Below are 16,927 nucleotides of genomic sequence, written 5' to 3'. Positions count from 1 at the left end.
CTCCGTATTCCATTCCCGTCTTGCACATTCGTTTGCACGCTTCTAACACAGCGGTTAATTCCTGCCCTCTTCCTACAGTCTGCCCTCTTGACAACAGTGGAAAGCAACGCATTTCTACGTACCCCCAATTAGGTACGCCTGCTTTCTCCCCAGCGCTCCTTTGTGCACACTCTCTCACGCCCCACTCGGCGCCCTTAGCACAGGCCCTCCAGAGCCGCCGCGGGCCTCGTTTGCATAACCCTCGCCCCCTCCTCTCTCTGAGCCTCCCGTGGGTCCGGGGCCTCGGCCCCGCCCCCTGCCCGCCCCCTGCCCGCCCCCTTCCAGAGGCTGGGCCGCGGCTTCGCGCCCATTGGCCGCTGGGCGGACTGGTCCCGGCCGGGGCTGTGATTGCGGCCCGCCGATGTCAGTCCCGGAGCGAGCGCCGGTGGCGGGGCGCGCGGTCCGGCTGGCAGCCGCAGGTGGGGCTGCTCACGGCGAGGGACCTAGCCCGGGAGCCCCGCAGCCCCGCAGGCCCGCGGAGAGTGCCCAGGATGCCCCGCGGGGACTCCGAGCAGGTGCGCTACTGCGCGCGCCTCTCCTACCTCTGGCTCAAGTTCTCGCTGGTCATCTACTCCACGGTGTTCTGGGTAAGTGACCCCCGGGGGAACCTGAGTTGGGGGGTGTGGCGCCGACACTCTCTGGACCGCCCTACGCCGTACCGGGGTAGGGTCTAGACTTGGCTGCTGCAGGGAGGGCGCGGGGAGTGCACGCCTGGTTCCTCGTCCCGCTCTCCCAGGGAAGCAGGAAATTCTGGCGCCCCGGCTCAGCCTGAATTTCAGCCGCGGATGGGTGCGGAGCGTTAGAGCCCGTTGACTACGACGAAGGAGCGGTCAGTGGCTCACCTGTGGGCACCTGCCCAGAGCGTTGGTTTTCCGTGTCTGCAGCGCATCGGCTGTTGGGCCAGGCGGTGATTACTGCGTTGTGAGCGCCCACCGGCCGGCCGGGTGTTACAGAGTTTGCCTCCCCATCAGCTTGTGGGGAAGCAGTGGTTCGGCTCTGTGGTCTGGATTGGGCGGGGAAACCTGGACTCCCACTAGCTACTTGCGGACGTCCCAGAGCGAGATGCTTCCCTACCATGCCTCAGTTTCCTCTTTGGTGGAAGGAGGATGGGCGTGCCTTGTCCGCGGAGTAGTTGGGAGGATTCCACCAGATCGCGTAGGTCTCCAGCAGCTCCTGGCTGTTGGATAACTTCCGCAGCCACTGAGCTTTACCTCTTCTTGTGTATTGCTGGGCGGCAGGCTGTTAGTGGTTGGACATGAACTAGGCTTCGTTCGAATCCTGCGGCTACCACTTTCTAGCTGAGTGATCTTGAGGAAGTTACTTAAACTCTCTAGGCGATAGTTTCTTCATTTGCAAATAGAAACAGTAATTATATTCAACTGTAGGGATGGGTGTGGAGATTGAATGAAGTAGGCCAAGTACAGTGCTCAGCACAGGGACCAGTGAAGAGCTTAAGAAGTGTGATCTATTATTATTATTATTATTATTATTATTATTATTATTATTATTATTATTATTGACTGGGAAGCTGGGCCTACCTGGTAAGCTGTCACGAGAGACTGATTTCTTTATGAAGATTTCCGACTAGGCTGGACCCCCATCTAGAAATGAGGACATCTTTCTATAGGCCACTCCAGAATAGTCTCCTGCCCCCAGTAGCCACAAGGCAGACTTGCCCAGGGACTGGAGGGGAGATCTCTGGCTCCTATCCCTCCTGAAACATATGCACACCGTATTCTCCTCTTTAGACCCTCCTTGGATCTCTTCTGTTAGCAGGAACAGCTAGGTCTGCCTGATAACAGGTCTTTCCATTTGACCCCTCTATGGATATAACCTTGCCTGGGGGGCAGGAGATCCAGATTCTTGTCTTGTTCTGTTTTTGACCCACTGGGAGATCTTAGGCAAGTCACTTCCTTGTTTGGGACCTCAGAGCTGTTAAGTGACTTGCCTCTCTAGAGAACAAGGCTGGTGCCTCTAGAGGATGGTAGAGGCCTCAGGGAGGCAGAAGGTTCTATGTGGGATTGGAGTGGGGGTGATTCTCTCCCAAAGTTGCATCAGGATCAACCAGAGACTTTAGAAAACACTGCAGATCCCTGGGCCCTGGCATAGTTATTTAAGCCCCCCAGGTGATTCTAGTTTGTAGTCAGGGATGTAACCTGCTGGGCCTGATGGTCTCACAGACCCCTTGGTTCAGATTCTTGGATTCTTTGCCTGCCCCATGCTTGTCTGGCTGCGGGAGCTCTTGTCTCTGGAGGTCACAGTTGAAGGAGGGAAGGCTAAGGTTGTTGAGGGTGAAGCGTAGGTAGGAAGATAAGGGAAGACCAGGAGTCAGAGGTGGGGCTATGTTTCTGGCTTCACCCCTTCTCTCCATGTGTAATCCCTGACCAGTCTCTTCACCCCCTTGCACCTCCATTTTCCCATCTGTAAAATGGGTAAATGATACCCTGCCCTGCACCTCACTGGATTGTTTTTAGGATAAGTGATATGGGGATATGGTGACATGTGGGTGAGACTGGTGCTATACAAAAGAGAGTTACACGGTTACAGTTGAACTCGAATTGTCAAGGCATTGTTCTGTCGCTGTCCCCTGTGGCCTGGAGGGAGATACTCGATGGCACTTGCTTTGCTTCTCTTGGGCCAAGTGTGGGACTCAGAACTTGGAATCTTTCCTCTCCAGCCAACTGAGCTTGCCTTAGCAAATCCTTGACTTCCCATTGCTGGAAGTATTTCTGCTTAAAAACCTCCCCACCCATGCCAAGAACTCAGCCACCTGCCACCCCTGACAGGGCAGCTCTAGGTGCCAGCTTTTCACTGCAGGGTGGAGGCCCAGCGTGAGGAAGTAATGTGTCCTAGCAGCTTTGCTGCTAATTGGAAACCCATTACAGGAAGGCCCATTATCTCTGGTACCATCCCTTGGGGTGAGAAGTGGGGCCAAGGGTTACTTGCTTTATAAGCCCAAAGTACTAAGACGTCTCTTCATCTCAGACTTAGGTCTGAAAGGGGCCAGAAGTTTTACCATAGTCAAGCACCTTCTGCAAGACTTTCTGCTTTCAATCTTATTATCGAATATGAAATGCAAGGACACTGTACAAAATTTTAAAGTACCAAAGAGTCGTCATCAGTGATAAGCCTCCCGCCTGGCCCTCTCCCCTGGCCCACCCTGTCCAGAGGGGACATCTCTGATCAGTTTCTTATCATTCACTTTGAAGACAGCATCCTAGCGGTGGGCTGCCCTAGGTGCGGACGTGTGCATGCATTATATAATCTTTTTTTTCCATATAAGGGAGCACATGATATACAGTTCTGCCCTTACCTTTTCACTTACACTGAAGTCCATGTGAAGTTCGGAGCTCTGGTAGTGGCCGCCTCATTCTGTCTGATGGCTGCGTAGAGCTCACTGCAGGCTAAGCCCAAAGTCATTCAGTCAGTCCCCAGCTGGGGAACTAGGGTTGTTTCCGATCTTCGGTGACTGCAAGCAGCAGTGCAGCAAGTAGCTTTGAACGTGTTATTTTGCACATGTGTATGTATATCTGCAGGGTAATTTTTAGAAGGAGAAGCGGTGGGTTTAAAGGATAGGTGAATGTATAATATATGTACAGAAATGCACCAATTGTAAACTTATACAGCCTCATGGATTTTTACAAAGCGAACACACATGTATAATCAGCCCCCAGGTCAACCACTAGAATGGAGAGCAGAAGCCAGAAACCCCCCCTTGCGCCCGTTTCCAGTCACCACCCCCTCCCTCCAGCGGTAATCACAGTTGGAATGTCTAATAGCATAGAACTGCATTGCCTGGTTTTGTATGTGTGTTTAAAATTTTGATGTTTGTTAAATTGCCCTATGTAGAGTTTTACCAGTTATAGTATTATTTATTCTATTGCTTTAAACTGATTCACTTTTTAATCTTAAATTATTTTTTAAAAGGAGGCTTTATATCACCACTGCCAATGGGAAACCCGTACTCAGCACTGACAAGAGCATATAACTGTAACACTAAGTCGTGAAGTTGGAAAACAAAATGTTATTAAGTCCTGGCTAGACACTGTGGGTGATGCGGGCTGGGGACCTGAGCTCTGTGTTCAAAAGGCAGGCTGGCAAGTGTTTGAGAGGTTGTAGGACAAACTGACACCAAAACAGATTTGCTCCTGGATGCAATGGGAAGGATGGGAAGGGAAGTGAGTAATGAAAACTTTTTCTCAGTCTATGAGTCAGTATAAATGTGACCCTGAACCCCTCACATGATCTCCTGTCCCACACCTGGGAGCCCTCTCGTTTTCAGCGGGGGACTGTGGGGCTCAGGGCATGTTTCAGGGTCACTCCTCAGCCCCTGTTCAGTGCTCCTTCTGGTAGGTCTCTGAGGGTGTCTCCATGAGGAATGAGCTCACCCGGAGGCATTGGAGCCTCCCCTTCCCACCATGCAGCGTGAATCATTCTGACACATGTGCCCTCAGCCCACTGGGGACACACCTCTAATTTTAGCACTGACCACAGGGTATCCTAGAGATCCGTTTACACGACTGTGTTTCCATGCTAGACTGTGGGCTCCTGGAGGTCAGGGGTGTAGCTCGTTCTTGTCCTCTTCCAAGTCCTGGGCTTGGGGCTGGGCACAGAGTGAGTGCTCAGGGGAAGCTTGTTGCACTGGGCTGGTCAAGTCCCACCCTGTGTCTTGTGAGCAAGGATCAGAGCTGGGGGCCCCTGGATCAGGGCCTGAGTTGGGTATGTAGCCAGCAGTGGTCAGATTCGCTGAGGCCTTGAATTTGCAGAGTGGCCTGGGCTGATCACGGAGGCACTGGCCCTCTAGAAAGCATCAGCCTGCTGCCTTGACAATGGGGTAGGATTTCCAGTTGGGTACAAAAGAGTGTCAGGGCTGGGGGATGTTGACTAATCAGGAAGAAAAGGACTTGGGGTGGGGGAGGTGAGTGGGAAAGAAGTGGGCACGGGCACGTGGCGGGGGGTAGTAAGTGCCAGAGGCTGTATTAATCCTTCCTCGCCTTCTCCAGGGTTGGACCCCGTTATCATAGCTTGGCCTGTGATTCTTTATACTTTCCTATAGTTTAAGAGTGTGGACCTGTACCAGGCTGCATGGGTTCAAATCCCAACTCTGGTATTTATAAGTTGAGTGATTTAGGTACTGACTTCTGTGTGCCTCGATTGCCTTATCTGTAAAGTGGTTGATGCTAGAGGGTTGCCGAGACCCTGAAATGGATGAATATACAGGAAGAGCCTACAGGAATGCCTGGCACGTTAGCGCAAACACTACATCAACTACGTAAGGGTTAGCCAGTCTTCCCACCCTCCTCTCTATTTTTCTAGGAACTCAAGATCCTTAGATTGAGAATGAGAAGGGTCCTTAAGGCACCTCTAGAGTGACCTTTTCATTTTACCGAGGAAAACAGGCCTGGAGAGAGGAAGCGAGTTGCTTTAGACCCCATAGCAAGTTCGGGACAGACCAAGAGCAGGACCCACAAGGCCTGACTGCACTGGGTCGCCATGACCTTCAGCAGCCCTCCCCCTGCCCCCTACCCCCGTGGTCTCCCCCTGCTGTCAGGGCCCAAGGTGTGGGTGGAGGGTAGCATTTCTGCAAGGAGTCATGTCCCTGGCTTCCCAGTTCAACACTAGACGAAGCCAAACAAAAAAGAAAGTAGATTCAGTTTCCAGCAGGAATTTCTAACTTTTGAAAAGAGCTTTATTGTTTTTGTGAACATAATACGTGTGCTCAATTAAAAACCTTTCAGGCAATTCAGGTAAGTACACTGAGGACAGTAGACGTCGCCTTTGTTCCCGCCCTGGGCGAGCACCGCTGTTACACACTGATAAATGCACATCTGGACATCTCCTTGTCCCTATAGGCACATAGTTTATTTTCTGGATTTTAAAAATTATTATTGTGCTTGAGTCCTCAGGCAGGTGCCTCCTCCTCTTGTTCTAGGCAAGCATTTCAAAGAGAAAATAGTGGCATTCAAGCAGAAAGTGACTTCATCCTGGAGAAGTAGCCACCAGGCGTAACGGGCTGGGACTAGGGTCCCCTCTCCCAGCCTGGTCGAGAGGCCTTAAAAATCCGGAGAATCAAGAAGGCAGACCTGGAAGTCACTTGGAGAAGATTCCAATGCATTCATTTCACAGATGAGCAAACTAAGGCCTCAAGGAAGTTTCTCTGCCCTTAGCTTAGGCTTCTGAGCCTGAGCCCTTCTCTTCCTGTAAGAGAGGCGTTGTTTTAAATTGTGGGAATAGATGGGGACCGCCCCGTCTTTGGCTGTTTGTTCCCAGGACGCAGGAGTAACAACCTGTCCTCCTTCTTACCCACGCTGGTGCCTCACCTCTCCGGGTGACTCACAATGCCAGCCTGGGGTGGGGCTCAGAGTAAACCAGATAAAAGACCGATAATGAGATTTCTGTACCGGCTGGCTCCATGTACAGGGGGGAGAGAGGTCTTCGGGGTTAGCCCAGAACACAGGACATTGAGATTAACCTTGTCCAGAGCGAACCTGTGGATGGGAGTCGGGTTGAACTGCATCTTAGCAGAAGGCGGGGAGTCTAGTCCTGAACTGCCATGCTCTCCAGGGTGGAGGTGGTTCTTTGCTTATCTGGTCAACAAATAATTATTTGATGCCTAGTGTGTATGCCAGGCACTGTGATGTTTACTGGGAAATAGCTATGAACAAGACAGACTCAGGCCAGGCCTTGGAAGACAGACACACCAGTAAGTAAATGTAGCTTGTGATCGGTGCTAAAGAGGAAATTTGGGAGCAAGGGGAGGAGATGAAAGTTCCTACTTTCATGGTGTCATCAAGGAAGGACTCTATGAGGAGCTGACGTTTCAGCTGAGGTCCAAGGAATGAGAAGGCACCAGCCATAAGAAAGGTCGGTAGAGAGCATCTCAGAGGGAGTAGTCAGTACAAAGGCCCTGAGGTAGGCCAGCATGGCTGAAGCAGATAGGGAAGCCTAAGAAGGGCCAAGTTGTGGGTGGAGAGGGTGGCAGGGGCCTGGTCATATGAGGAGTATGGGGTCCGAGTGACTGAAAGCGGAGGTTTAATTGTCGGGACCTGATGGCAGCTGGAGACATAGATCAAGTGCTGCTTCTGCTGTGTGACCATGGGTAAAGGACCACCTCTCTGAGCCTCTGACACGTCTCCTCTATGGATACACTAGAGGCCTTGGGGAGGCTTCTGCAAGAGGAGAGATGCAAAGGCACAAAGCACCCTGTAGGGCCCAGTGTCCCTGGGGCCCTTGCAGAGCTCAGCGGGGCTGGGACTTAAGATGTGAGAACTTCTGGAGTCTGTCTTATTAGAGGAGGCTACTTTCTGCCAGGGATGCTCTGTTGGCCTAGAGTAGACGACTATGGCCATAGTCTTAGGCTGAGAAGCCTGGGGGGCGTGCATGTGGCCTTTTTCAGGGGCTGGGTCCTTCCCACCCCTTAGTTCCTGGGCTTTAGTGGTGCCCCAGCAGAAGCCGTGTGCCACATGAGGGGCATGCGTGTCCAGGCAGAGGCGTCCTAGAAGTGTCCTACAAGGCTGAGCACTGGTCCCAGCACCTGGGGAGGTTGGGTTGGGAGAAGCACCTCCAGGAGCTCAGGGGCCAGAGCATACCTAGACCAGGGAGTGTCAGACAGGCGGCAGACAGAACTCAGGGTCACAGCCTACATCACCCACAGTAACTAGCTAGGATTTAATAAAGTTGTCCCTGAACAACTCCTGTCCTCCTCTTATTTCTGCTCTGATCATGAGTTCCCCCTTCTTGGGGATGCAAAGAGTCAAGTGGCCACTGCCACGCCTACAGGAGCCCAGAGCCCAACTGTCCATCTACTGCTGACTCAGTGTCCCCGCCAGAGCCTCCTGGGAACGCTGGTTGGCCCCGCCCCATCACAATGTCGGCAGCTGCCCTGAGCTCTCTGCTAGCACTCAGGGAGTGACAGCCTCTCTAGGGACAGGGACAGGGACAGGGCTGGCTTCTCTCTTCAGCCCAGCACAAGGCCAGGCAAACAGTGGTCCCGGGGCAAAGGCTGGGCAGAACCAAGCCAGAGGCCTGAGTTCCAAGCTGCTGCCCGAGTTCTCTGTGGCCCTGCAGGGAGCATCCTTCCTGGCTGCACAGAAGGCCCCACGGCAGGCCTCTGTCCCTGGGCACGAGGGCGGTCCCATTTGCAGTGTGGGCCCCATCCCCCAGATGGAAAGTCTAATCTGGGGGGAAATCACCGAGTGGTGCTCCTCATCCCCTCAGAATGATGGACATGGTTCCACTGGCCACAGAGTTTGAGAACCAGAGGCAGCTGCTGGAGGGTCTGGCGGATTTCCTCCCCTCTGAAAGTAAGGGGTTGCAACAGGTGCCCTCCGCTGCCCTTGGAAGTTTGGCCCAGCCAGAAGTCCAAGTCATATTCTACCTGTGCCCGGTAACAGGTGACATTCCTGTTCTGAAAGGCTGTAAGAGAAGCCCAAATGTTTTACAGCCCCGCTTGGCAAGCAGTTTCTATGAAACTGCTTTTAGAACCAGGAAGTCCTTCCTGAGAGCCAGCTCACATTCCCCTCCCCTGTTTTACCCTCTTTCTATCAGGCTTTCCTTGCAGAAGGCCCCGGAGAGCACAACCGTGGGCCTGGAGTGCGGCAGGGGCTGGGAGGGGGCGGGGCTGAGGGCGGGGCCTAGGGCGGGGCCGGACGGTAGGCCTCGCCCTCGCTAGCCGTGCTCCGCCCCCAAGCCCTATCCGGGTCTCCGCAGTCTTCCCCACAGCCCCCAAGAAGGGAAATCGATTCTCCCTGCTCAGCTGGGCACGCTCTAGTGAGACAACCTGGTGGAGCAGAGAGGGCTTGCGTTTCTTTCCTGAAGCTGCCTCCAGAAATCCCAAGTTTCCTGGGGGCTGCCCCGTAACAGCTGGGTGGCTTACGGCAACAGCCGGTCTGGAGATCTGAAGTCTGAAACCGAGGTGTCACAAGGCTCCTGGACTTCCAGGGGTTCAGGGGAAATCTTTCCCTGCCTCTGCCTCCGCCTCCCTGTGGCCTTTCCCTCTGTGTCTGTGTCTTGGCCCAAAGCTTCCCCTGCCTTTTCTTATAAGGACACTTGGCCTTCGATTTAAGGCACACCCAGGTGGTCAGGAAGCTTTCATCACGAGATTCAGAACCTAATTCTATCTGCCAAGACCCCTTTCCAAATAAGGTCACAGTAGCAAACATGGACATACCTATTTTTTTGGTGGGAGGGTGGGGTGGGGTGTGGGACCACCAATCCACCGCGGAGCTCAGCGGTCAGAAATCGAGTTTCCATCCTTCCACTGACTGGTCACTAGCTCATCACCATGACCCCAGACAAATCCATCTCACCTGTCTGGGACTGTTCCCATCCGGGAAATGGGGGCTAGACAACCACTGGCCATGTGTCTCCTGCAGGGGGCAGAACTGCAGATCGCGAGTTCACAACCAACATTCCAAACAGGATGCCCATGCATCAGTAGTTGTCAAGCTGAAGACATAATCTAAGGGGGGGAAGCCCCAAAGTCACCTCCCGAGTGTGAATCCCTGACTCACAAAAACAGTCCTCTGGTTGAAGAGAAACTTCTTAAGTTACAAAGTTAACTACAGAGAAGTGTTACCTTTAGAACAGGTGAAAGAATGTTTGTAAAGATAACCAAAAGGAAAGCCAAATTCTAGAACTCGAGGACCACCCGCCACTCCCCAGGTACATCCCGGTCCCCTGGAGAAGCGCAGCCTCCTGAGCGATCTCCCTCACGCCCAGGCTTGGTGGTCTCCGCAGGCTCCACCGGCCCTTCTCACCGGGGCTGAGCCTGCCGACTCCCTCCTCCAACCCCAGCTAGCCCTGCTGTCCTGTCCCGGACCAGCACCAGCAGCAAGCCTCTTCCAAACGGTGCACTGACTCCCAGCGCACAGACACTGCCCAGATTGTCCAGGGCGCTGGGGAAGCTTCACGCATCACTCTGGATTCACACGGAGAGAAAGGCTTGGAAACCCGGCCAGTCGGGTCCGAGTTCCCTCACAGGCACCACCAGAGCTGCGCTTCCGCTCCAGGCTGCCCATGAGAATCACCTGGGACGTTTAAAAAGTAGAGCTGCCTTGGTCCCACCTCATACCTACTGTATCAGCTCCGAAGCTGGGGCCTGGTGTGTACTTGCAAAATCCTCCAGGGCCAGAAGCCTGAAGCCGCAGTCGAGGTCCACTGATCTAGAAAGTCCTTTTGACCCCAGGAAGTGACCCAGACTCAGAATTTGGCACCAGCCCCAGAAGCCAGCATCCCACTCCACTCCAGCGAGGGGACTTGGCCCCACTCTGCAATGGGGTGGTCCTGGGGGCTGGCCTCTGCCCTCTGCCCTCTGCCCAGCGCAGCACCTGGCCTGCTGTGGGTGCACAGGGACTGAGTGCCTGGCCTCAAGCACCACCGTGGTCCCACCATGCTGCACCCGGCACAGCCCATACTCTGGTAAGAGACTGGAAACAGCACGGAAAGCCCATGTGACTGTCCCAGGCCACGCACAGTATCCTGGGAGGGGCTTCCAGCAGCCCTGAGAGTAGCTGGTTCTGGCTCTCCCAGCAGGAAGGAGGGGGGCTCTGAGCCCCTGAGTCCTGACGAGGCCAAAGCTGTTTCCCTTCTTCCCCTCCATGCAAATATTTACTTCCCTGCAGCCCAAGATGCAAATGCCTCCCTGGGTGAGAAAGTCCCCTTTGGAAAAAAGTAAATACAACACAGCAGGCACTTTCCACAGTGAATAGCTCTGGTCTCTGGATGGATGCAAATGGCGGGTTGTGCCAGTTGCTTCCCTGGTAGGGGCCTCAGTTTCCTCAGCTGTAAAATGGAACAGTGCGTCTGCCTGGCTCACACGGTTGTTCTGAGGATCCAAAGAGCTGGAACAGTGCTGGTGAGGCAGGCACCCGATGGCGTCCCTCCCGTGCCCTCCGGCACCCCCTGACCAACACCCCTGGGGCGCAGGGCTCCTGCCCGGTGATGCCAGCGCCCAGCACTCTGCTGATGCCTGCTGCAGGCACTGCCCCATCTGCCTGGCCCCCGTGGGACGTACAAAGTTCTCCCCTTCCCACGGATAAGGAAACTGGGGCCCGGAGAGTTGTGGCTGACCTGTCCATGGTCACGCAGCCCGTCAGTCTCGCGCCTCACCCATCATCCACGTGATCTTCCCCTGATCTGCTACCCAAGGGGCCCAGCCTTCCCCGGGGGTGCGTCTGACCTCCGTGTCCAGCCATTGCCCCTCTGCTGTGAGCGCCCTCTCTTGAGGCTCCTGTGCGCTCCTCTCTGCCAGGCCTCCTCGTCCTTCAAGCCCCCTTCCTACCTCTTCCAAGTCGTCCCCGATGCTCCTCTATAATCCGGGCCGCCCAACGGGCCAGGAACCCGCACGTGACTTCTGGCAGCTGCTGCCCATGTTAGCTTCCATCCTCCTCACGGGCTGACCCTCTAGGTGGGGGAGATGACACCTTCGTCTTCTCTGTTCCCCCTCTGGCCCAGGCCTAGCCTAGAGCTGGACAAATGTCCCACATTGAGTCCCAAGGGCTGCAGAGGGCACCTGTTGCAACCCCTTACTTTCAGAGGGGAGGAAATCCGCCAGACCCTCCAGCAGCTGCCTCTGGTTCTCAAACTCTGTGGCCAGTGGAACCATGTCCATCATTCTGAGGGGATGAGGAGCACCACTCGGTGATTTCCCCCCAGATTAGACTTTCCATCTGGGGGATGGGGCCCACACTGCAAATGGGACCGCCCTCGTGCCCAGGGACAGAGGCCTGCCGTGGGGCCTTCTGTGCAGCCAGGAAGGATGCTCCCTGCAGGGCCACAGAGAACTCGGGCAGCAGCTTGGAACTCAGGCCTCTGGCTTGGTTCTGCCCAGCCTTTGCCCCGGGACCACTGTTTGCCTGGCCTTGTGCTGGGCTGAAGAGAGAAGCCAGCCCTGTCCCTGTCCCTGTCCCTAGAGAGGCTGTCACTCCCTGAGTGCTAGCAGAGAGCTCAGGGCAGCTGCCGACATTGTGATGGGGCGGGGCCAACCAGCGTTCCCAGGAGGCTCTGGCGGGGACACTGAGTCAGCAGTAGATGGACAGTTGGGCTCTGGGCTCCTGTAGGCGTGGCAGTGGCCACTTGACTCTTTGCATCCCCAAGAAGGGGGAACTCATGATCAGAGCAGAAATAAGAGTAGGACAGGAGTTGTGGAGGGACCCCCAGTCCCTGTGACAGGAGTGGGGCCTGTTTGTCCCCATCTTCTTTCTCCCCTGTGGACTTCTCTGGGGCTGGCCTCTCTTAGAACCGAACTTTCCTTTTTGCAGTCGAGAAGCCCTCCATGCTCCCCTCTGTCCAGTCTGCTCGTGCCTTCTGGATGCTCCGGTTTTGTCCTTTTAAAGCTAACAATCGATGAGCCCCCCCCCCCCGTTTGCTAGACATTCTCTCATTTACTCGGCCAGCCACCGTAAGAGGCAACATTATCATTGCCCCGCTCTACACTGAGGTAAAGAGAGGCCCAGAGAGGTTAGGGAACTTGCAAGGAAATGCCCAGCCTCACTCTCCTCGGTTCCTTTCTGTCTCAGGGTCTTTTCCTTGGAAGAACATTTCCTTTTTGGGGACTTGGGCTGTTTGCGGGGGTTGTTGGTTCATTGGCTAGGTTACTTAGGTAGCCATCTAACATTTCCGAGGCACTTGGGGGCCCTCCAGTTCTCCCCGAGGCTCTGTCAGAGGAGCAGGGGCCCTGGCGGCATGGGGAGCAGCTTCCCAGGACTCCCGCAGGGAGGTGGGCTGATGCTGCCCCTTGTGGGACAGGAGGGAGCTGCCCGAAGCGGCACAAGGCCCTGGGGCCCAGCTCTACATCGGGCTCCCTGGAACGGCAGGAAGACAGAAAGGGAGCTGGCATCCCTGTCCTCAGTATCCATCACAGTCCTTTTAATTTTTCCGTCAGGAGAGGGCATGCTAGGGCGTGAGAACTCTTGTTCCTGATGAGGGAGGATAGCTTGTGGTGGTGGGAGCACTGGCCTGGGCGTCTGGAGACCCAGGTCACAGCTGCTGTCCGATGGCTAAGATGCTGTGTGACCTCGTGGGAGTGACAGCCTCTCTCTGGGTCTCACATTCCCATCTGCAGACTAAGGGGGTTGGGCCAGGGCAGCATCCATCTGCTTATTCCTGGTGGTTCACAAGAAGCTTTCAGGCAGTCCCTGGGGCAACAGTTTAAAATGTCATAGATATGGGGCGCCTGGGTGGCACAGCGGTTAAGCGTCTGCCTTCGGCTCCGGGCGTGATCCCGGTGTTATGGGATCAAGCCCCACATCAGGCTCTTCTGCTGGGAGCCTGCTTCTTCCCCTCCCACTCCCCCTGCTTGTGTTCCCTCTCTCGCTGGCCGTCTCTAATAAATAAATAAAATAAAATGTCATAGATATGCATGAAGTGTGATAAGTGCGGAAGAAAAGAATTACTATCTCAAATCTACGATTTTGTAGGTATTGGTAGGTTAGGTCAGGATCATGTTTGTTTTACTAAGAAAAAGCCAATTTAAAGAAACATAATGGCACCCCCTGGTCAGCTGTAAGCCCTTAACATAGTCTTTGTATCTGCTGACTTTTAAGGAAAAAAAATGGGGATTTTCACTACGTGTTAGAGCACCTTAGAGTTTCCAAAGGAGTTTCCCTGTCTCCCAGGGTCCTCTGAGTGACCATCGGGCAGGCGTTAGCATTCCTGGTTAATGGCAGAGGACACCAGCGCTCGGAGAGGCAAGTGGCCTGTCTAAGGTCACACAGCTCCTAAATGGCGGAGGGCCTCCGGCCGGCGAGCACTCTTTGCCAGGTCACACCAGCCCAGCCTCAGGGAGTGGCCGGTCGGGCGGCCCCCACCTCCTCTCACTGCTGGCACTTGGTACCGGGGCTTCGTGGTGCTGGTTTGTGGTGTGTGTGTGCTCTCGTCCTGATTTTCTTAAAGCAGAGGAGGAGAAAATTGAGGGTGTAGAGTGACTCCCTTCTGCCTTCGCTCTCTCCTGTGCACAGGGAGGAGCGTGTCCTAAAGCCTCGGGGCCCCGTTTTCTAGTAGGCTTTCTTGGATGTATAATTGGTAGGTTCCCACTCTAACCTATATTTAGCCCCGGTTAGCAGTTAGCAGACATCTGGTGAGGGCATTAATTCTAGGCCACAGGAAGCTGCCTGGCCCCGGCCTCTGGTGACAGGCCCCTGGCTGTGGCCACGGAGACTTCCCAGGCCAAAGGGGAACTCAGACCTGTAAACAGGCTTCCCCTGGGGAAAAAATGGAACTTGGATCTTGCCGGCTTTCTCAACTTTTTATTGTAAAAAGATGAAAACATAGAGAGAAGGTGAAGGAAAGGCACAAGGGACACTCAGATACCCATCGACCAGAATGGAGACGTTCGGCCATGTCAAAGTAAGTTGCAGACATTATGACAGTTCACTCCAAAGAGCCCAGGGTGCATCTCCTAAAGAAGAGGAAAAAAAGAACATTCTTGGCTATAACCACCATTATCAGGCCTAGGGAAATACAAAGTCCATATTAAAATTTCTCCAGTCCTCCCTAAAATATTTCTCAGAGTGCATTAAAAAAAAAAGTCTGGAGAGATCTCCAATGCTGGAGAGTTCCTGCATTGCCTTGAATCTCATTTGGACAAAAAAGGTCCCAGAGCATCTGAAACATGAGTGGAAATACCTCTGTGTCTCTGAACGTTATGTGTTCTGGAGGCCTGGGAGGACGACTGTGTGTCCCCTGCCTGCCCTTGCCTGATCCACCAGGACCTACTGGGGCCTTGCCCTCTGCTTGCTTAGGGAAGTTCACCAAGTGGATAGGAGGGCCTTGCTGCGCCTGGGTATTGATGTGATGCAGGGGTCGTGGGGGTCCCCAGACCGGGGACTCCCTGAGTGTCCGCCCTGACCACCAGCCGCACATGCCGGGCCCTGTGCCAGGCCCTGGGGGAGATGCCGGAGGGAGCTGCACAGGCCAGGGCCGGCCGCCCACAAGCCCTGGCGTCACTGGATCGGGGACGCTCCTCGAACAGCCAGTGTGTACGAGCAGGTTTTCGGGGAGTCCGTGTGCCCACGGATAGGTGGGACGTGGTCTTTGGTTCCCTGGCTGGGATGCTTCGGGGAGGGTCGGGGTGGGGCAGGAGAGGCCCTTTCTCTCTTGCAAGCTGGAGAGCCCCCGTTGCCAGAGAAGCCTCGAATCAGTAGGTCCAAAACCACGTTGTGAGAGGGGGAATGAGCTTGAAAAAAAAAATTTTTTTTTAAACCCACAGAAAAGTTGAAAGAAGAGTTTAAAGAACACCTGCTTGCCTTTGGTTACCGATTGTTAACGTCTCATCTTAACATCTCTCTCTCTCTTTGTCTCTATCAATACAATACTGCTTTGCAAGCTGAGCCGAAAGAAAGCTGCAGGCAGTCTGACCTCATCCTCAGATACTCCAGTGTTCAGCTTTCCAAAAAAGGCTTTCTCCCACACGCTGCCATTGTCCATCTGAAAAAAAAAAATCTCCATAAAATAAAACCTCATCTTATATGCAGTTCCTCTCCACAAATTTCCCCAGTTTTTCCCCAGGCGTCCTTTGGGGTGGATCTTTTACTTGACCAGGATGTGCTCGAGGTTCACACACTGGCTGGGCTGGGACGCGTCTCTGGAATCGCCCAGTCTAGTCACTGCCTGTGATTCCTTTGACGGCTCCGGGCCGGTGACCAGTGGACACCAGCTCTCGGGATTCGCTTCTCGGTTTCTTTGTCCCTGGGCTCAAGCCACTCATTTCCAGTACAAGCGCTGCACGGGGGCTGTGGCAGGAGGTCCGGGATGCTACGTTCATTTGGAGGTGAACGAGGTCCGGCCACCCCACTGCTGGCTGTGCCAAGCCAGCCCGCCAGCCCCCTCCATCGTCAACAGGCATTTCCCCTTGATGACAGATAAGCTGTGGGATGACTCTTTGGGCTATGTGAATATTCTCTTTGATGAAAGCGCTTTTTTTTTTTTTTTAAGGATTTTATTTATTTATTTGAGAGAGAGTGAGAGCGAGAGAGAGCATGAGCAGGGGGCAGGGGCAGTGGGAGAGGGAGACTCCCTGCTGAGCAGGGAGCCCGATGCAGGGGCTCAATCCCAGGATCCCAAGATCATAACCTGAGCCAAGGCAGACACTTAACCAACTGAGCCACCCAGGCGCCCCACGAAAGAACTTTTGAAAGCAAATCTGAGCGTGTGACTCCCTGCTTAAATTATTTCAGCTATTTCCCTATTGTGACTTCAAAATGTATCTTAGGTCTGCCTGCTTCTTGCCCCCTCCCCATGCCTACCCTGGTCCAGGCCACTGCCACCTGGCATCGGGGTGACCGCAGGAAACTCCTGACTGCTTTCCCTCTGTGCCTCCACCCCCCACCCCCAGTCTGTACTCAGCACAGCACTCAGTCCTAGGAACTCTTGTGAAAATCGGGGTCGGTCGGCAGAGGTTCCTCTGTAAACCTGTGGGCCTCCCCCGCACTCAGAGCGAAGTCTGAGTCTTTTCAGTGGCTTCTGATACTCTACCTGACCTGCTTTGCCCCGCCCCCATGCCCTCTGACCTCATCTCCTCCATGGTCCCCCTCCGTCAGCCCCAGATGCTCTTCTGTGAGCACAGGAGCACATTCCAAGCTCTTGGTAGCTGCTTGAACATCCGTCCATCCATCGAGCGGATGTCAGAGAGCCCTCCCCGACTTCAAGCCTTTGCTCAAACGTCACTTTCCCTGACTAAGCCATTTAAAATGACAGTCTCCTCCCCCAGCCTCCCCAGCCTCCTTTCCTGTTTATTACCTTCAGAGCGCTTATAACCGTGACATACTGTGTTTTTCTTGTTTGTGTCTCCCCAGCTAGAATGTGAACTCCCCCAAAGCTGGGACCTGTGTGTTTGGTTCGCTGCTATAGCTGTGTTCACTGCCCCCCCCCCCGCAAATAGCTCGTTCCC

General features: G+C 54.4%; 1 protein-coding gene and 1 long non-coding RNA gene across 2 annotated transcripts in view; one reads left to right on the top strand and one right to left on the bottom strand.

Moving 5' to 3' along the window:
* The first annotated feature begins 437 nt into the window (after positions 1-437).
* TSPAN15 (tetraspanin 15) overlaps positions 438-16,927 on the top strand; it is a 46,259-nt gene continuing 29,769 nt past the window's right edge. The window contains exon 1 of the mRNA XM_008695970.2: positions 438-626. Within this exon, the coding sequence (XP_008694192.2) occupies positions 531-626 (96 nt within the window). The 5' untranslated portion in view covers positions 438-530. The remainder of the gene's footprint in view (positions 627-16,927) is intronic.
* Positions 15,386-16,722, bottom strand: LOC103667785. Its single transcript, XR_569857.2, has 2 exons — positions 16,548-16,722; positions 15,386-15,465 (listed from the first exon to the last, which is right to left on the bottom strand). It is a non-coding gene; the product is annotated as an uncharacterized LOC103667785 (long non-coding RNA).

The sequence above is a fragment of the Ursus maritimus genome, unplaced genomic scaffold (genome assembly GCF_017311325.1).
Source record: "Ursus maritimus isolate PB19 unplaced genomic scaffold, ASM1731132v1 scaffold_7, whole genome shotgun sequence".
In the NCBI taxonomy this organism is placed as follows: domain Eukaryota; kingdom Metazoa; phylum Chordata; class Mammalia; order Carnivora; family Ursidae; genus Ursus; species Ursus maritimus.
The sequence above is the reverse complement of the archived record's forward strand: the minus strand, read 5'-3'. Positions and strand labels throughout refer to the sequence as shown.